General features: G+C 44.1%; 1 protein-coding gene across 1 annotated transcript in view; it reads right to left on the bottom strand.

Moving 5' to 3' along the window:
* Zdhhc17 (zinc finger DHHC-type palmitoyltransferase 17) overlaps nucleotides 1–17112 on the bottom strand; it is a 68558-nt gene extending 51446 nt beyond the window's left edge. Inside the window, exon 1 of the mRNA XM_059245255.1 lies at nucleotides 16994–17112. Coding sequence (XP_059101238.1) covers nucleotides 16994–17086 — 93 coding nt within the window. The 5' untranslated portion in view covers nucleotides 17087–17112. The remainder of the gene's footprint in view (nucleotides 1–16993) is intronic.
* Nucleotides 17113–18213: the final 1101 nt, after the last annotated feature.

Here is an 18213-nt window from a genome sequence, read left to right as displayed (position 1 = left end):
GTCGACTCTGCAGGGCTGACAGAACACTGGCTTCAAACATGGGAACCCCCTTCAGCTTCGTGTTCCCACATGCTGGTGCTATGATGGGAGGGAGCCACCGTGTTCAGTTGACGAGGGATCAACCTCGACTCTGGTCCTTGTTTGGTCGGTCGCACAGCCCAATTTTAGCAGGAATCCTATTAGCTCAGTTGAGAGAGAACCTCTTTAAATCCTTCCAAGAATCTTTCCTCACATTACACTCTCTCTACTGGACAGGCTGGCGGTGATGAAAAGGTGTGGGGCAGATCACAGTTACCTCCAGCAAGTCCAACCTCTCATCAGATCCTGTGCTCAGCACTGTGCTCCAAAAGCCCAGCTGAGAGGAGAGAAACGGAGTCCCGAACACCCTAGTCTCCACAGGTGGAGCAGACGCATTGATCTCTCACACCCAGAAGTGAACCTCCCTTCCTGAGATTGACCAGGACTGATACAAACAGCTCTCCTTCACTCAACTGTAAACGATATTTCATTACATCAGTAAACCACACAAAAACACTGCCCTACTGGGTACAGCTGCTGATTCTTTTTGATGCTGTCCTGGTTATATTTTTATCAAATTAGGAAAACACTTACCAACAGATAAAATGATTCAGTTTCTTGAACTTCATCATTAAATTGTATTCCAAGATAGTAGTACCAATTTATACTCTTCACTAACAACGCAAATGTTTTCTTTCCACTATACTTAAGATTTATCAGACTTCTTCATTTGGGGAGCCCTAGGAAACAGCACAATTTACCATTTTGGTTTCTATTTCCCTGCAGGCAAATGAGGAAAGCCTCTGCAGCAAACATCAAGCTGCACGGAGAGAGGCCTTGGGACTCAGCACACGGAGGTCAGATTCTTCCGACAAGGGCACGTGTGCTTGACCAGAGACGGCTTAAGACGGACAGACGGAAGGGAATTACAGACAAAGAGCGCCTACAACTCTTTCGGGGAAGTGTTGTCACCAGTGAGAGCAGAAGTCAGACCAGAGACAAGATCTAAGGAAAATAACAGTGTTGGGTTGAGTTTCAAAACTGGGAATTGTTTTCACTAGTAGAAATGCTGTGGTGAAGCCAAGAATGAAAGCTACACAAGAGAAAAGAATGAGTGAGGGACACAAGTCAGGATGGCCAGACATAGGCGGTAGTTCATGTTAAATGCAAATGAAAGAAATCAAAGCCTGGATAAACAGACACACATACCATACTTATCAACTAGAATACCCATCATAAGGATGCCCATTCTCCCCAAGTTTATAATACAAGTTGAATGCAGTTTCTATCAAGACTCCCCCAAGAGTCTTTGTGGCTACAGACAGGTTATTTATATGGGAGGATGGCTGTTACTTTTCTTTTTTTTTTTCTTTGTTCTTCGAGACAGGGTTTCTCTGTGTAGTTTTGGTGCCTTTCCTGGATCTCGCTCTGTAGACCAGGCTGGCCTCGAACTCACAAAGATCCACCTGCCTCTGCCTCCCGAGAGCTGGGATTAAAGGCGTGCGCCACCACTGCCCGGCTGGCTGTTACTTTTCTAAAAGTCATCTAAAAGTCATTTTTAAGAACAATCACGTAGCAAAAGTCATCAAAACTGTACAGTGCTGGCTTAGTTTTAGACACAGAGACCCAAGAAACACAACAACAACAACAACAACAAACCCAGAAATTAAAACCCACACGTATGCACAACTATTTTTCTAACAATATAAAAACAATTCAATGGCCGGGCGGTGGTGTCGCACGCCTTTAATCCCAGCACTCGGGAGGCAGAGGCAGGCGGATCCTGTGAGTTCGAGGCCAGCCTGGGCTACCAAGTGAGTTCCAGGAAAGGTGTAAAGCTACACAGAGAAACCCTATCTCAAAAAAAAAAAAAAAAAAAAAAAAAATCCATATGCCATCCAATAAAACAGAACAAATCACATTAGGGTGATAGATCATTCAGAAAGCTTACGTTTATATTCAGTCAGCTGTGCTAGAATGCTAGGCTCTAGGCTGCTCCATTTTCCCCACAATTATGCTCCTTTTCTTGGACTAGACTACATTCAGTAACACACACACACACACACACACCACACACCCCAAAAGAGGGGCTGGGGATGTAGCTCAGTTGGTAGAGTTCTCCCCTGATATGCAGGAGCCTGGTTTAAACCCCAGGTAGTGGAGCACCTGCAATCTCAGCACTTTTTAAAGCAATCAAATCGAAAGTTCAAGGTCATTCTGGATTACATCACAAATCCAAGGCCAGCCTGAACTAAATGAGACTTTGTCTCACATCCACACAAGTTAAACAATGGAAAATTTTGAAATCAAGTTAGTTAACTCTCTAAGTAAACAAGATCCTGCATCTCTATACCAACATATCCAAATGTTCCAAATTTGTAATTCAGTGTTTACAATTTAGTCATAATTGGATCTACAAAACACTCAAGAGTGGTGAGTGTTTACAATTTCAGGGAAGGTACATGGACAAACAAAATCTCAGAGTGAAAAAGCAAAAACAAAAACAAAAGCAAGATTCTCATTCCCGTGCACTCCTTTTGAAATGCACAGGAAAACTAATTTCACAGGCTGGAGTGAGAGGTGGCTCAGCAGCGGAGAGGAGCACAGTTCTGACAGAGAACCGCTGTTCCCAGTGTCTCCTCAAGGACAAGTTCAGGAGCTCCTGCTCCAGGATTCTGACACATCTGCATTCATGTACAACCCCCACTGCAGCACATACACCTAATTCTAAAACCTAACTACATCTTTAAAAACGTAACATTTAAAGGATATACATCCAAGTTTACTTCCTGGGTACTATTCTAAACTTTATCTGCACACTATAAACTTAGGACATGATGCAGGGCCAGGGGAAGGAAGGATTTTACTGTAGACATGAGGGAGAGAGCAGCCAGGGGCATCTGGAAGCGTCCAGAGCAGGGAGAGAAAGTACAAGACTGAATGTGGCCAGCAGACTGGACTTGGCCAGGGGAGAGGGGTGGGACACGACGGACAAAGAGGGGACCAAGAGCCAGGTTATAAGGAGAAATGAGTAGCCTGGGGGTGAGGGAAAATGGAGCTCCAGAGCTGGAGAGGTTAAATACGGTGAGGAAGGAGGGTAGAAGAGCTACCTATAGAGGGAGCCTGGAGGCCAGTGTGTGCTTTGGTATGCTGATAGGCACTACAAATAGCCATTTGTACCTTCTGCCAGTGATAAAAGAACTGACTCCTTTGTTGGAAGGGAACTGGCTTCACAAGTTCCTGAGGAACGCTGGCTTTTTCTCCCCACCAGAATGTGGGGAGCAGAGTTTCCTTTGGAATAGATACTGACAGTTTCGAAGAATTAGAGAGGTTACAACTGTAAGGCACACCATTACTAACCATAATGTGTCACAAAGAGAAACCACTGCCAGTGGAACTACTTACAAGACGCTTTTATCACTTAGAATTGTTGCATATGAATTGGAGGATTATTTATAGTAATTAAAAGATCTTTTATGGGGGGCTGGAGAGATGGCTCAGCGGTTAAGAGCACTGCCTGTTCTTCCAGAGGTCCTGAGTTCAATTCCCAGCAACCACATGGTGGCTCACTACCATCCATAATGAAATCTGGCGCCCTCTTCTGGCCTGCAGGTGCATATGCAGACAGAACACTGTATACATAATAAATAAAAATAAATCTTTAAAAAAAAAAAAAAAAAAAGATCTTTTATGGTTGGAGACAGATTTAATTGGTTGCTGTACTGCCAAATCTTCAAGGTCAGAGTGGGTCTCCTCTCCATCACTGTTTAACCTACAATTGTCAATACCATGTAGAAGCCACCCAAAACAACAGAATACAGCATTTCCTAAGACCTGGTACCTCTGGGCTCTCCTTCCAAGCTACACTCTCCACGTTCCAGAACTGCAATTTCCTTCATCTTCCTAGAACTTAGGATAGTTTGAACAGAGCCAACAATCACACATTCTCAAATACTCTTTCACTGGACTGATGGCTGAAATGAAGGGCTGCAGGTGTTCAATTATGCTGTCAGGAACAATCAAAGACAGCCTATGTACTAGGGTGACAACTAGCCATTTACTACTACACGGCCAAAGCAAAAGGCACCACTCACTGCAAAACACAAATCTCAATTTCCGAGTTTGGAAACGATAAACCCACAGCACTTAGTACATAACTCATTCAATTTTATAAAGAGCCCTTAAGACATATGTCTTCTATTATTGTCGTTTTTCAGGAAAGAAAACCAAGACACCTAAACTAATAGTAATTTGCCCAAGAACAGAGTTTCTAGCAATGGATGTGACGTTTGGAACAACATATCATTTCATGACCTCAATGGCTCAGTTAGTCAAGTGTTTGCTGTATAAGCAAGAGGACCTGAACTTGGATCATAAGCATCCATGTTCTTTTAAACTCAACAACATCCAAAGTTGAAAAACGTAGTTAGGGTTGGAAATGCTCAGTCAATAAAATACTTGCCATGCAATCATAAAGACCTGAGTTCAGATCTCCAGACCCACATAAAAAAGTGAAGTAGCATGTATGCACTAGTAAGCCCAGCACTGGGGAGACACAGACAGAATTTCCGGGGGCACTTCGGCCAAGCAGCCTAGCCTAATCACTGAGCTTCATGCCAATGAGACCCTTTCTCAAAAGACAAGGTAGACAGTTCCTGAAAAATATCACTTAAGGTCCTCTGGTCTCCACATACAATGTGCATGCATACATATACATCTATGTATACACATTCATTCATTCATTCATTCTCTCTCTCTCTCTCTCTCTCTCTCTCTCTCTCTCTCTCTCTCTCTCTCAATATACCAAATCTAGAATACTGGTTGCCTTTATTATAAAAAACTTGCAAATAAAAAATATCACAAGCTAGCTGGGCATAGTGGTGCACGCCTTTAATCCCAGCACTCCAAGAGGCAGAGGCAGGTGGATCTCTGTGAGTTCGAGGCCATCCTGCTCTACGTAGTGAGTTCAAGGACAGCCAGGGCTACATAGTAAGACCCTGTCCCAGAAAAATATAAAACAAATGAACAAAAAACATCACCAGCCAAAATTAACCAGACTCAGTCTATAGATCTCGATGAACTTCTTCTATACCTTTGAGTAGTCACTCTGTGAAAGCTGTGCTGCTTTATATTGGACTTAGTACTTTTACTATCAAATACATTTTTATGTAGTCATCTACCACCAAAACTGAAAAATCTGGACAGACTTAAAATCAGAAAAAGTTAGTTTTATATCCGCTTTCCTAACTCATGTCTACTACCTGCACTCAGTCCTTCCTCATGCCCTAACATTTAGCCTTTCTTGTCCTCACCTCTACATGCTACACTGTCCCCACACGCACATTTGTTTACATACATGCCTACACTGTTGTCTAGAGTCTGCATATGGGAGAGAATATACATTTTGTCCTGAGTCTGTGTGAACTCACTTAATAGTATATATTCTATTAATTTTCCTGCGAATTCTATTGACTGTATTTTTTCTGTAGAGCTGAATAGTATTCCATTTTACAAGAATTCAGATAGGATCTTATGTAACTCAAACTGGCCTGTAACATACATACATACATATATATGTGTATATGTGTATATATATATATGTATATATACATATATATATAAAACTCAGGTTGGCCTCAAACGTCCAATAACCATTTGCCACACCCTCCAGAGTTTCGGGCTTACAGCAGATGTGAGCTACCATGCCCAGCTTGAGTACTGATTGACCAGGCTAGAGCTATGAACATCATCACACACACTATCTGCATACTGTTGTCCAAGGAACAAAATCTCAAGTGTGGTTTCTATTTAATGTAGGTGACTTTTGCTCCACAGTAAGTAAAAAATAAATTTTAGGGAGTCTCCTACAATAGTAAACACACATCTGTTAAAGCCATAGGCTGTACAACCCCAAGAGTGAAAAGTATGGAGTCTGAGTGAGAACGAAATATTCTCAAATGTACCTCTGTTGCTGTGTGCTGATAATGGGGAAGACTAGGAAGAAGTGGGGACAAGAGGGATGTGGGAATTCCCTGTACTTCTGCTCAAGGTTACAGACTATAACTTAAACCAAACCAAAATAGCTTTAAAAAACTTCAATAAAAGACTAAAAACAACATAGATGAGACATTTGCAACAACAGCTAGCTGGTGCCTACCAAACCATAACCAAACTGTGTAACTGTCATTTCTATGACACTGAAATATGATATAAATACAAGGGTAACCTGGATTTATATATAATTCTGCCATTTGCCAGCAAGTCTGACTTCCATATACATCAATCATCTCATCTGTAAAATAGGCACACAAAAGCAGTGAAAATAAACAATATGTAAAAATGTTTAGAATAATGTTAGCTCATGTCAGTGTTAGCATTGCTATTATTATGTATCACACTGAGGTGATAACATTAAAAGAACTTGGCATAATGTCTCATACATTAAATGTCAGATTAGTACTCTTCCTCTTCCTGTATACAACTCTGCCCATATATCAAAATGGGAATTGAAGAGTAGAGGATAAAATGGAGGGGTGCTTATAAGAATCCCCTTGGAAGCCGGGCGTTGGTGGCACACGCCTTTGATCCCAGCACTCGGGAGGCAGAGCCAGGCGGATCTCTGTGAGTTCGAGGCCAGCCTGGGCAACCAAGTGAGTTCCAGGAAAAGGCGCAAAGCTACACAGAGAAACCCTGTCTCGAAAAACCAAAAAAGAATCCCCTTGGATCCTTTTTAAAAAAAGTAACATAAACACATATATTAGAGAGTTCTGTATGGAAACATGTTTAATGCGGCAAGGCTCTCCTTCAGATTTAAATATACACATATATTCTTCATCTAACCCAAGTCTTCCTGAAGAAGTTATGATAAAGTTAAGATAGGAGAGTAAGAGCTTCCAATATGCTGAAATGTTCTTTAACATAAACTTCTTGTGAGTTTCTACTCATCTTCTTCTAAATCAGAGGTTGGTGAGGCATGGCCCCATCATCTGAGTTTATAATAGCTGTTACAGGAACACAGCATGTATATTTATTTCCATACTGCTTACAGCTGCTTTCAGACAACTGCACAGTCCAGCAATTGCTACAGAAACTACACAGTCTGAAGTTTTGAAAAAATGTATAAGTTAACTATGTGGCATTGCACAAAAGGGTTTATCAATTCCTGGTCTAGGTTATTCATAACAAATGCCGCTCGGTACTTCATTAGAAGTTGTATTGTGCAGCACAACTGAGTTCAATGTAACATCTCCAAGTATGCATGGAAATGACACATGACTGCTGGAAATCACAGATGACAGCTAGGCTGGTGTGCCCAGCTAGTCCTCCCCCAGCTGCAGTCACGGTGTCCTGACCGACAACTGCTATACTGGTGGTCTTCAGTAGACTCAGAAACTAAACCTGAGTCTGTGCTCTTCTCCAGTGTGGAACGAGAGACAACATAGTCCCTCTCTGCTGAGACGGTTTGAGAGGTGTGGCCAAACAATAAAAATAAATAAATAAACCTGGCGTCCATGTCTACATCAGAGACTAGAGAGAGCTGCTCTCTATTAGGAAAGACAGACAGAGAGAAAAGAACGAGTCTGAGCCCCTGTGCGGCTGTCCTTCAGTGCAACTGCACCCTGACGTGGCCCTATGAGATATCTGAGAAAATATATTAAATCCTCCTTCTTACCCAGCTAACTTTCAATTGAGTTGTTGACATCTGCAACTAGAAGTTTCTAATGAAGTAAGAATAACTCAATATCAGTATAAAAACAGGGTTTAACCCCCATGAAAATAGGGATAATCAAATTAGTTTTGTTCATCTCTCATTAAATCCTTTGTAAATCAGAAAGTGGTCATAATCAGAAAATTATACACTTGCCCTAGAAGTGCCCTAGAATATGGCAACTACTAAAAACGTAAGCCATCTGATATGCCTAAATGCTTTGGCTCCACTCAGCCATCTCATCTCCACATCGACAGTGACACTCAGACCCGTTGGGGAGCACACTGTGAGTATCAGAGAAGCACTCCAGTAGGCATGGATTAACTCTAAAGAAAGCGGACTGAGTGGCAAGTTTTCTTTTTCTTTTCTTCTGAATTTTTATTTTTGATGGAACTAGAAACTCCTTTCTGCATAGAAACTACTGTTTAACTCTTGGCAGTCCCAGGGACTGACTTCTTTGCAGTTAGGCCCTTTCACAGAGCCTAAGGTTTCACCGTACTTTATTTCAACTGATTTCATAGTCATACAATGACGTGATGCTTTTCTATTTATTCTATGTGTTTTTCACATCATGTATCTTGACATGATGCTTTTAAAGAGAATTTATGCATCTTAAGAGCAAAACATTTTTGTGACTGATATTGAGATCATTTGGCATTCTGCTTAAAGCACGTTACACTTAATATATTTTTACATTTTTTACATTTATTCATTATTTTACGTGGGGGGGGGTGCCACGGCCTTCACGTGGGGGACAATTTCTAGAGTTAGCGCTCTCCTTCTACCATGTGGGTCCTGGGATCAAACTCAGGTGGTCAGGCTGTCAGTAAGTGCCTTTACCTGCTGGGCCATCTTACATTTTAAAGACACCTTAACTGTCCAACCACAGCACCCTCAGCAAACCCTAGAAGCCTACAATCCACTTTTTAAATTTAATGTTCAATCTCACTCCTCTTCATCTATCCTGAAATATCTGAAAACCTACAATCTTTGTTTCACGATGTGTTACTTCACAAACTTCATTACTCTGTGACTTACCAAAGGGTCAAAGTCATACTCAGATGTTCTACAAACACTCATACAAGTTAAGACGACAAAGTAAGGCAAAAGGTTCATCAAAAAGTCCTCTGCTTCTCCTTAAGACAATCAGTATTACTTACTTCAGTCGTTCAGTCTCTCTTGTCTCTAACCTAACATGTATGTGTGTGTGTGCACATATATGTAGAGATGTACCACTACTGCTCAATTTGTCAGTCTGGGTATTATCTATTATTACTGCGGTAGTTTGAATGAATTGGCCCCATAACCTCATATAGGGAGTGGCACTATTAGAAGGCACTATTAGCACTGTTAGTGGCTTTGCTGGAGGAAGTATGTCACTGTGGGGACAGGCTTTGAGGATTCCTATACTCAGGATACCACCCAGTGTCTCAGTTGACTTCCTGTTGCCTGCAAGATGTAGGACTCTCAGCTCCAGCACCATGTCCGCTTGCATACCGCCATGCTCCTCGCCACGATAATGGACTGAACCTCCGAACTGTACTCTAGCCACCCCAATTAAATGTTTGCCTTTATAGGAGTTGTCATGGTCACAGTATCTCTTCACAGCAATAAAAACCGTAACTAAGACGATTACATTAATAGCTAAGATCTAATCTATCAACGGCTAGACACAAAACTGCATAAATCAGCTCATTTAGTCATTACAATAATCTACTATTATATTTTGGTGTTAGCATAGACAGCTGGTACACAAGAGTTCAAAACTTGCCCAGGTCACAGTAAGTAACAGAACTGGGATTTGAATACAAGTACCCTAACTTCCTTCACTGCTCACACTCACATTTTTCTATCTACACACTCCATGGTCCACTCAAGACTTTAAAGATAATTCTCACAAATCATCTTCAATAATTTGAGAATTTGGGTGTCCTACTCTCATCTCTGTTGCTATGATAAAATGCCCTGACACCATCCCACCTCCAAAAAAAACCTCTAAGGGAGAGAGGGTTTATTGTAGTTCATGATTCCAGGCTACAGTCAGTCATAACAGGAAGTCAAGAAATCAGGAAGAGTCACATCCAGTCAAGAGCAGAGAGAGAATGCATGAGTGCCCACTGTCCAGGACCCTAACCTGGGGGAATGTAACGGGACTAGGGGGTCCAGCCCCTCGATAGTCCTCCCAGGGTCTGGGAAGAATCTACAACCAGCTGATAATTGAATCTTTGAGGATAAGAAATAAATCTATGCACACGAAACTCCTTAGTCCATACACTTTATTATTCTGTGTCAGTTCTCTCTATAAGCTTCTGTCCTGCTCTCACACCTAGCTCCTTTCTTGCCTGATTTCTCTCTACATTTATCTGCTCTCTCCTCTAGGTTCTATCTTAATTCCTTCATCTTAGTTCTGCCCCTTCTAGGTTCTCATCCATCTAGTTCCTTCCCATATCAGCTCCTCTCCCATCTCCTTCTCTCTTATCTTGTTCTTCTTCATCTTGTTCTTCCCCATCTGGCTCTTCCTCATCTTCCATCTCGTTCCTCTAGTACTCTCTTCTAGCCCTTCAATCTAGTTCTTCCCCATCTAGTTCTCCTGTTATCTTTTCTCCTTCTCGTCTTCAAGTTCTCTAGTTAAAATCCTCCTTCTCCCTCTCAGTTCTCCCCAAGTATCTCAGGAATCCAGTTATAAACCCAAGCAATCGGAGCAAGGTCACCAGGCTTGAATTCTCAGGGTCATAAAGATAGCTAAGAATTTCCCTCAGGCAGTGACTGTCAGCCTTTCTTTTACCACCCAAAATGGGAGTGGTAACAGAGGAGGTCAACTGAGTGCTAATGACCGATTAGTATACCAAAAAGGGGATCTATGTGCTCAGTCTACATTCCTAGAAGTGGTTAGGCAAGAAGTTAGGGGTCTATTAGTAAGGCTGTAAGGAAAGAGGGTCTCACCATAAATTAATTGCACAAGAAATAAAGCTATCCGCCTGACCTAGGAGACAGGTGCTTGATAGGCATTTTAGATAAATACACTGTTAGGAGTTCTTGGAAGCACACAAGAAAATCATTTTAGGAACCAGCTAATACACACATACACACACACACACACACACACACACACACACACACACACACACACGAGCACAAGCTAAAATATCACCAAGACTTCTTAAGCCATGGCTTGACCTATGGAGAAGTTCTTGACTTTTCCAAGTAGTAGCTTTTGTGATAGTAGCTGAATTCCATTACATTTTCCTGTGGCTTGCAGCAGAAATGGTGTCACCCACTCTCAAGGCTGGGTCTTCCTACATCAATTAATGCAGTCAAGACAATCCTCCAAAGCCAACCTAATCTAGACAGCTCCTCAATGAGACTCTTTTCAGGTGATTCTATATTGTGTCAAGTTGACAATTAAAATAAACCATCACCTGGGCCACACCTGTAAGCCAGGTACTTCAGGAGGTGCAGAGAAAGGAATCTGGAGCTCCAGGTCAACCTAAACTACATCGTCAACTACAGGCCAGCCTGAACTACATCAGGCTCTGCCTAAAATAATAGTAATAATAGCCGGGCGGTGGTGGCGCACACCTTTAATCCCAGCACTTGGGAGGCAGAGCCAGGCGGATCTCTGTGAGTTCGAGGCCAGCCTGGACTACCAAGTGAGTCCCAGGAAAGGCGCAAAGCTACACAGAGAAACTCTGTCTCGAAAAACCAAAAAAAAAAAAAAAAAAAAAAAAAAAAAAAAAAATAGTAATAATAATAATAATAAATAAAAATATAACAGAAAAATGGTATTTTATTTTTCTCAAACCAAGTAAGAATTTTGGTCCTAATATTTTTCAACTTTGAATTTATTACACTCCATAAGGTCAATGGTTAATCTTGTTTTCAATTTATATAAGAGACTCAGTAGTTATTATGCCTTTAAAATCTAAATTACAATGATATGATTTAGAGCATTTTTGCTTCAATTAAAAAAGAGAAGGAGAGCACTTGCTGGTCTTGAAGAGGACCCATGTTCGGTTCCCAGCACCCACATGACAGAGCTCACTCACACTGCCCAGCTCAAGGGGGCTCTGCTGCCCCCATCTGGCCTCCATAAGCATGCACACACACTCACACACAATGCACATAAACAAATAAAAATAAATCTTGTTCCTTTGTTTTTCGAAACAGGGCTTTTCTGCTTAACTCTGGCTGTCTGGGAATTCACTCTGTAGACCAGGCTGGCCTCAAACTCAAGAGATCCACCAGCCTCTGCCTCCGAGTGCTGGGATTAAAGGTGTGCACCACACAGAGAAATCCTGTCTCGAAAAACCAAAAAAAAAAAAAAAAAAAAAAAAAAGGTGTGCACCACCACACCCAGTTAAAAAACAATGCTAAGCTGGGCAGTGGTGGCGCACGCCTTTGATCCCAGCACTCAGGAGGCAGAGGCAGGTGGATCTCTGTGAGTTCAAGGCCAGCCTGGTCTACAGAGAGAGATCCAGGGCAGGCACCAAAACTACACTGTCTCAAGGGAAAAAAAAATGCTAACAAGAAAAAAGAGATCCTATCGACCGTCTACAAACACGAATCTGATGACAGAGTTGCCAATGACCTAACATAAGAAAACAACTACATAATAGAATGGAACGTACAGATGTAAAAAAGCAAAGTCATCACTACTAAAGCCTGAAAAGGGAGACTTTATGAAGAAAACCTGTGAAGTCAGCAAGTACAGTAATGTTTTACTTCACTATTCAACCAAGACAAATCATGAGAAAAGAAAATGGATTAGAAACAAATGTAAAATAAAGTGCCCCCATTTAAAATACACAGGCTATGGGGGTTGGAGGAGATGCAGTATCAGACTTTAAAAACGAGGGACGAAGGAAGAAAGCAGGGAGTGGAAAGCCCAGATGATCTAGGCAGTCCAGTCCAATGCTGTCAGATTTCTGAAGCACAGAGCTCCACGATATGCTGGCAGAGGGGTGTTGTGATCATCTATTACAGAGCTGATCTGATCTGCGGAAGCTCCGCTACAATGAAACGAGAGACTGCTGGACTGCAGACCAGCCCACGGTCTGTCCCTCTTCTACACCTCCTGACAGGTTAGCCTGAGTGACGGGAACCTGACACTGACAGCAGGCTCTACTACCTCAGTCAGCACTGACCTGGACTCCATCGAGGGTCTGACAGACATTATCGTTCCCAACTAGATTATTACTTTCTGGAAAACAGTACCCATTTCACTTTATTTTAATTCACATGATCTAAAATAGTGTTGTTATAACTGCTACAACAGTTAGATGTTCGAGTTGATTACCCTGAAAAAAAACAATCACGACTTCAATCAGAACATCAGAGCTCAAAGAGATCATAGGGATCATCTAGTCTAGTCTCTTTGTCTAAAAAGCAAAGAAACTCACAGCAGTTAAGCATCTGCTAACTCAGTGTTACAGAGCCAGGACCAGCCCTAATCCACGGATGGACAATTTATCTAGTTCCAAATAGCCTCTAATTCTTCTTCTGTGACAAAATGAATTATCACCTATTTCAACAGAGCAATGGTAATATCAGCTTCCCTTTCAGTATTTACTATGTGATCTGTCCGAATGTGTGATGGAGCTGCTTTTCAAACATAGCTTGTCTAATATGAATGCTCACAGTGACTCTAAAAGGTAGGTAACAGCAACCTAGCTTTACAAATGAGGAAAATATAATTTGACCTCGATGACAGTGAACAGCAAAACCCACTTTTAACCAGTATCCTCTAGTGCCTCTTCTTGAATACGTACGTACGCACGCACAATCACACAATTCTGAGTTCAGGACACACACCTGGTCCAAATCTAATAAACAAGTATTTACATAACTCACTAAATAAATGGCATCTCATTTAAAAAGTAAGGTTTTCTTACCAAAAATATCTCTAAAACTATGTCATTGTCCCTGTTTGTCTGAAACAAGTTTTAACAGTGGGTCGTTTACACACAATTGGTGATTTAGCAATAGCTGACTATCTATCTGGAGTCTCTCTAGCTAAAGTAGACGGGACAGTCTTGCCTTGTAGCCTGGCTAGTGGGGAGCTCACAATCTTCCTGTTTCAGCTCCTCAAGTATTTGTATAACAGATGTGTTCTACCATGTTGGCAACAGCTAAACCCTCTATCCTACAAGTAATTCATCTATTTAACAAATACTTAGAAACTATTTTTGTGACAGTATTAAATCTAAAGAAAAAAGTAAAATGAAACGCTTCTACAACACGCAAAGCCGACAAAATAAAAACCCACATGCATTTCTAAATTACTCAGAAAGTAACAATTCTTCTGGTAGTGAGTGGAAAGATAGCCTTAACAGAGCGCCTAAAGCGCATTCACTCATATTCCAACATATATTCTCTTACAGCTCAACAAATTCTGGCAACATCAACAGTTTCTCATGAACAAATAGAAGCTTCAAGAAGTTTTGACTTCCTATCATTTCATTGCTGAGGACTCCAAACTGGAACCCAGGCCTGGGAAGGAGGCTCCACTGGCAGAGCACTTGCCTAGTGTACACAAAGCACTGGGTTCAACCCCCAGTACCGTGCTGAGGCACATACCTACACATACCTATGATCCAGGTTATGAGGATCAGAGCTCAAGGTCATCCTTTGTTACATAGGGGGTTGGAAGCTAGGCTACAAAGACACCCTGTCTGGAGGAGGAAGAGGAGGAAGAGGAGGAGATAAAACAGAAGCATCAGACGTGTAATCCCAATCATTCTGGCCCCAAAGCCTGTGTTCTCCATTATCTCATTTAACCTCCTTAAGGGACCATTAGTGAAGTGCATAAATATCATTATCATCATCATCATCATCATCATCGTCGTCGTCGTCGTCGTCGTCCCAATTTCAAACTCAAGAGAAATAACAGCATGCCCTGCTCTGCTCCTAACACATGTAAGGAGCAGAGTAATGCCAGGTCTACAGCAGGTGCGAGAAACTAACCAGAGAAAATAATGACATTTCAGTTCGCCCCCAGAGTTCCAGAACTGAAACCACTAGACCTTGTGCGTACTGGTAAAAGGAATCTACACCATACCAATTTCAACTGAACAGGAGGGAAGTTGACTTTCTAGTAATACACCATCTATTAAATAACAGACTGATGACACCTAAACTTCAAGCTTTCTATCATATCGACCAATCTCTAGACTTATTAGCAGGCTAAAAAAAACCAAAAAAGTTTTTGAGACTCGGTCTCACTATGTAGCCCAGGATAGCCTGAAACTTGCTATGTAGACCAGTCTGACTTCAAACTCAGAGACATTCCTGACCCTACCACGCCCTGCAAAATTATGTTTAGGTTAACAAACAACATACACTTTTACAAAGCTGAAAGTTTTTTTTTAGTTTGGTCTGATTTTTTTGAGATAGGGTATCATTTAGCCCAAGCTGGCCCAAGCTGGCCTCCAACTCATTATACTGTTAAGGATAGTCTTGAATGCCTAATCCCACTCTTTCCACCTCCAAACTGCCGCTGAGTGTCACAGAACAATAAAATATATAAAATACTTTAAGTGTTTGAAATATACCCACAGGAACAGATGAATAGAAATATTCCCTAACCACAGTTACAACGCAATGTCTGAAAACTTTCTGGACATGTTTTTAGGGCTTAAGTGTAAACCAAAAGAAATACTTCTAATGCCAAACCTAAGACTGTTACCACTTCAATTTTTTTTAATGATTTATTCTTATTTTATGTGCACTGGTGTTTTGCCTGCATGTATGTTTGTGTAGGGGTGTCAGATCCCCTGGAACTGAAGTTACAGACACATGGGAGCTGCCATGTGGGTGCTGGGAATTGAACCCAGGTCCTCTGGAAGAACAGCCAGTGCTCTCAACCACTGAGCCATTTTTCCAGTCCCTACCACTCCAATTTTTTACAAAGTTTATTCTACTGCATAGTTCTGTCAGAAACCCAAAATCACTTTTTCTAATGGGACTTGTCTAAGCATATATTTCTAAGAAACTGTCCAGTTGTGTGTGTGTGTGTGTGTGTGTGTGTGTGTGTGTGTGTATAATCAAGTTATGAATGAAGATGATGACGGAGAATGAACATACGATGAGAAAGCGGTCCTTGATATTCACAATTTTCGCAAGACACAAAATCCAGAAAGAAAACTCAATGTCACACCATGTAACCACCTTTGTTCACCCTGTCGGTGAACACCACAGATTTGGGCACGATGTCCAACCTCAAGACACGACCTGAGTTCTGCACGGAGCTGCGCTACCCCTGTTCCCTTCCCCGCACCTCACCGGGGCACCGTTAAAAACCCCCGAGTGCATGAAGCATTGCTTCCAGGTCTTCACTCAACACCAACTCGGCCACACACCGGGAGGTAAACAACTACGGGACGTGACCGATCTGGGACAGAAACGTTCACTTGCATGAGAAGATACAAAAGAAACGATGGGAAACGTGTTGCACTGTCTAACCTCCCCAACACACACCCGGTTCCTAAAACAGCTATACTTTGACAACCTAACGTGTGCGGGGGTGGGGTGGGGGTGGGTTATCCCGAAAGTTCTGACCCCTGTTTTGTCTTGTTTTCTTTTTATTAATGGCTTAAAGGCAAATACTTAAAACACCGAAATTCGACATCCTGAGCGGCGCGGTGGTGGCTGTGACATATCCTGGAAGGACATCACTTTGCCCAACAAACTACTCTCCCCACCTCCCCCCGCCCCCTGTCACCACGGGTGAACTAACTAACGGAGAGAGGAGTGTCATTCCCCACGATGAAGAAGGGATGGAGAAGAAAAAAAAATCAAAAGCAGGCCAGCGCTCCCTCCTCGCCCTGGCGAGGCTTGGAGCGAGGCGCCCAGGGGTCTCCGGCTGAGGTTGCAAAGGGTCCGCGTCGCCCCTGCACCCACCAGCAGCAAAGCAGCTCGGCGACAAAGCGGACCCGTCCACATCCCCACCTCTGCCCTCCTCCTCCTCCTCCTCCTCCTCCATCCAGGCACCGCCAGGGACGGCGTCCCAGCATGAGTGAGCCCGCCCCGGCCCGGGCCCGCCCCGCTATCTCCTCCCCCGTTATCCGCTCGCCGCCGCGGCGCTCGGGCCTGGACTCGCTCCTTCCAGCCTTCCCCACCACCACCAACCCACGGCCCACCGCCGCCCTGGGCGAGGCCGGAGGGAGCGGGGAACCGCGGGGCCGCACGCGTGGGCCCCGGGGGCCTGGGGGAGGGGGGCCGGGGGGCCGGAAGGCGCTCGCTCGGGGCGCGGTGTCGGGCCCCGCTCACCTCGGGGTGGAGAAGGGGCACGCAGCCCGTGTCGGTATCGTACTCATCCGGGCCGTCCGCCATCTTGGTGTTAAATCCCTCCTCCCGCGGCATGCCGGGAGAAAGCGTTTCAGCCGCGCGGGGGCTCGGCGGAGGCGGAGGCGGAGGGCGAGCGCGCGGGCGCTGCGCGAGCCCCGGCGAGGGCGACGCGGCGGCCGCCTCCGCCTCCTCCTCCTCCTCCTCCTCCTCCTCCACCTCTTCCTCCTCCTCCTCCTCCTCCTCCACCTCCTCCTCCACCTCTTCCTCCTCCTCCCCGCGCCAAGCCCCCGGGACGCCCCCCCCCTCAGCCCCGCCCTCCCGCTCGCCCAGGGCGCGGGTCCCGATGCGCGTGCGCCTGCGCGGTCCGGGAGAGTGTGTGCGCTCTGCTGCACTGCGCCGGGACAACGGGACCGCGCGCTGGGCGTGGGCGCTCGCCGCGGTCCGGGGGACGGGTCCCGGTCCCGGTCCCCGGTCCGAGGCCGATGCTGCTCGGCTGGTTCCGGCCACCCCAGAAAAAGCGGTGCAATGCAAGGCCGGGCCCCTCCTCCTTGGGCAGCTCCGAGGGCCACGGGCATGACCCCCACCCCACCCCACCCCCGAGGTCAAGGGTGCATTCTGCCCCTGGCCTCGGGGACACCCGAAGAAACAAGGGCCGAACCTGCCTTCCTGGGAAAGCTTTTTGTTATGGGACGCCCGCTTTGGTGCTGAGCTCTGGTGCGTTTCTAAATGATTGTTTTGCAAGGTCAAAGCCCCGCACGTTGCCATCTGCTACGTTTTGATACGACCCAGGAATTCAGAACTGAAAGCCCCCGGAGTGTGACCTAGATAAAAATGACTAAAGCCATCTTTAAGAGGATATTAGGGCTGGGAGGGAGGCTGATGGAACAATTGTAGAAAAGGATTTGGTTTCTGGTTTGGGCTAGGAGGGATTGTAAATCTGTACAGCGCCCGGGGCACATTGAGCAGAGAGCGACCGGGAAACGACCGATTAGAGATCCTAACACTAGCCAGTTAAAGCCAAATCAACCAAAGGTCACCAGGAAGAAACCTGCAATCGGACAAAACCAGATTTATTTGTAAATCGGGAGGAAGGCGCCAGAAGTTTAAAAAAAAAAAAGGGAGATGGAGGAGAAAACCCCTTTGTAAGGTTTAGGTTCCCGCCAAAAGAATCTGAGGAGGGTCTAGGGAGAGCTGGGATCGGT

The sequence above is a fragment of the Peromyscus eremicus genome, chromosome 18, assembly GCF_949786415.1.
Source record: "Peromyscus eremicus chromosome 18, PerEre_H2_v1, whole genome shotgun sequence".
Taxonomy (NCBI): domain Eukaryota; kingdom Metazoa; phylum Chordata; class Mammalia; order Rodentia; family Cricetidae; genus Peromyscus; species Peromyscus eremicus.
Note: the sequence above shows the minus strand (reverse complement) of the source record. Positions and strands in the feature narration are given on the sequence as shown.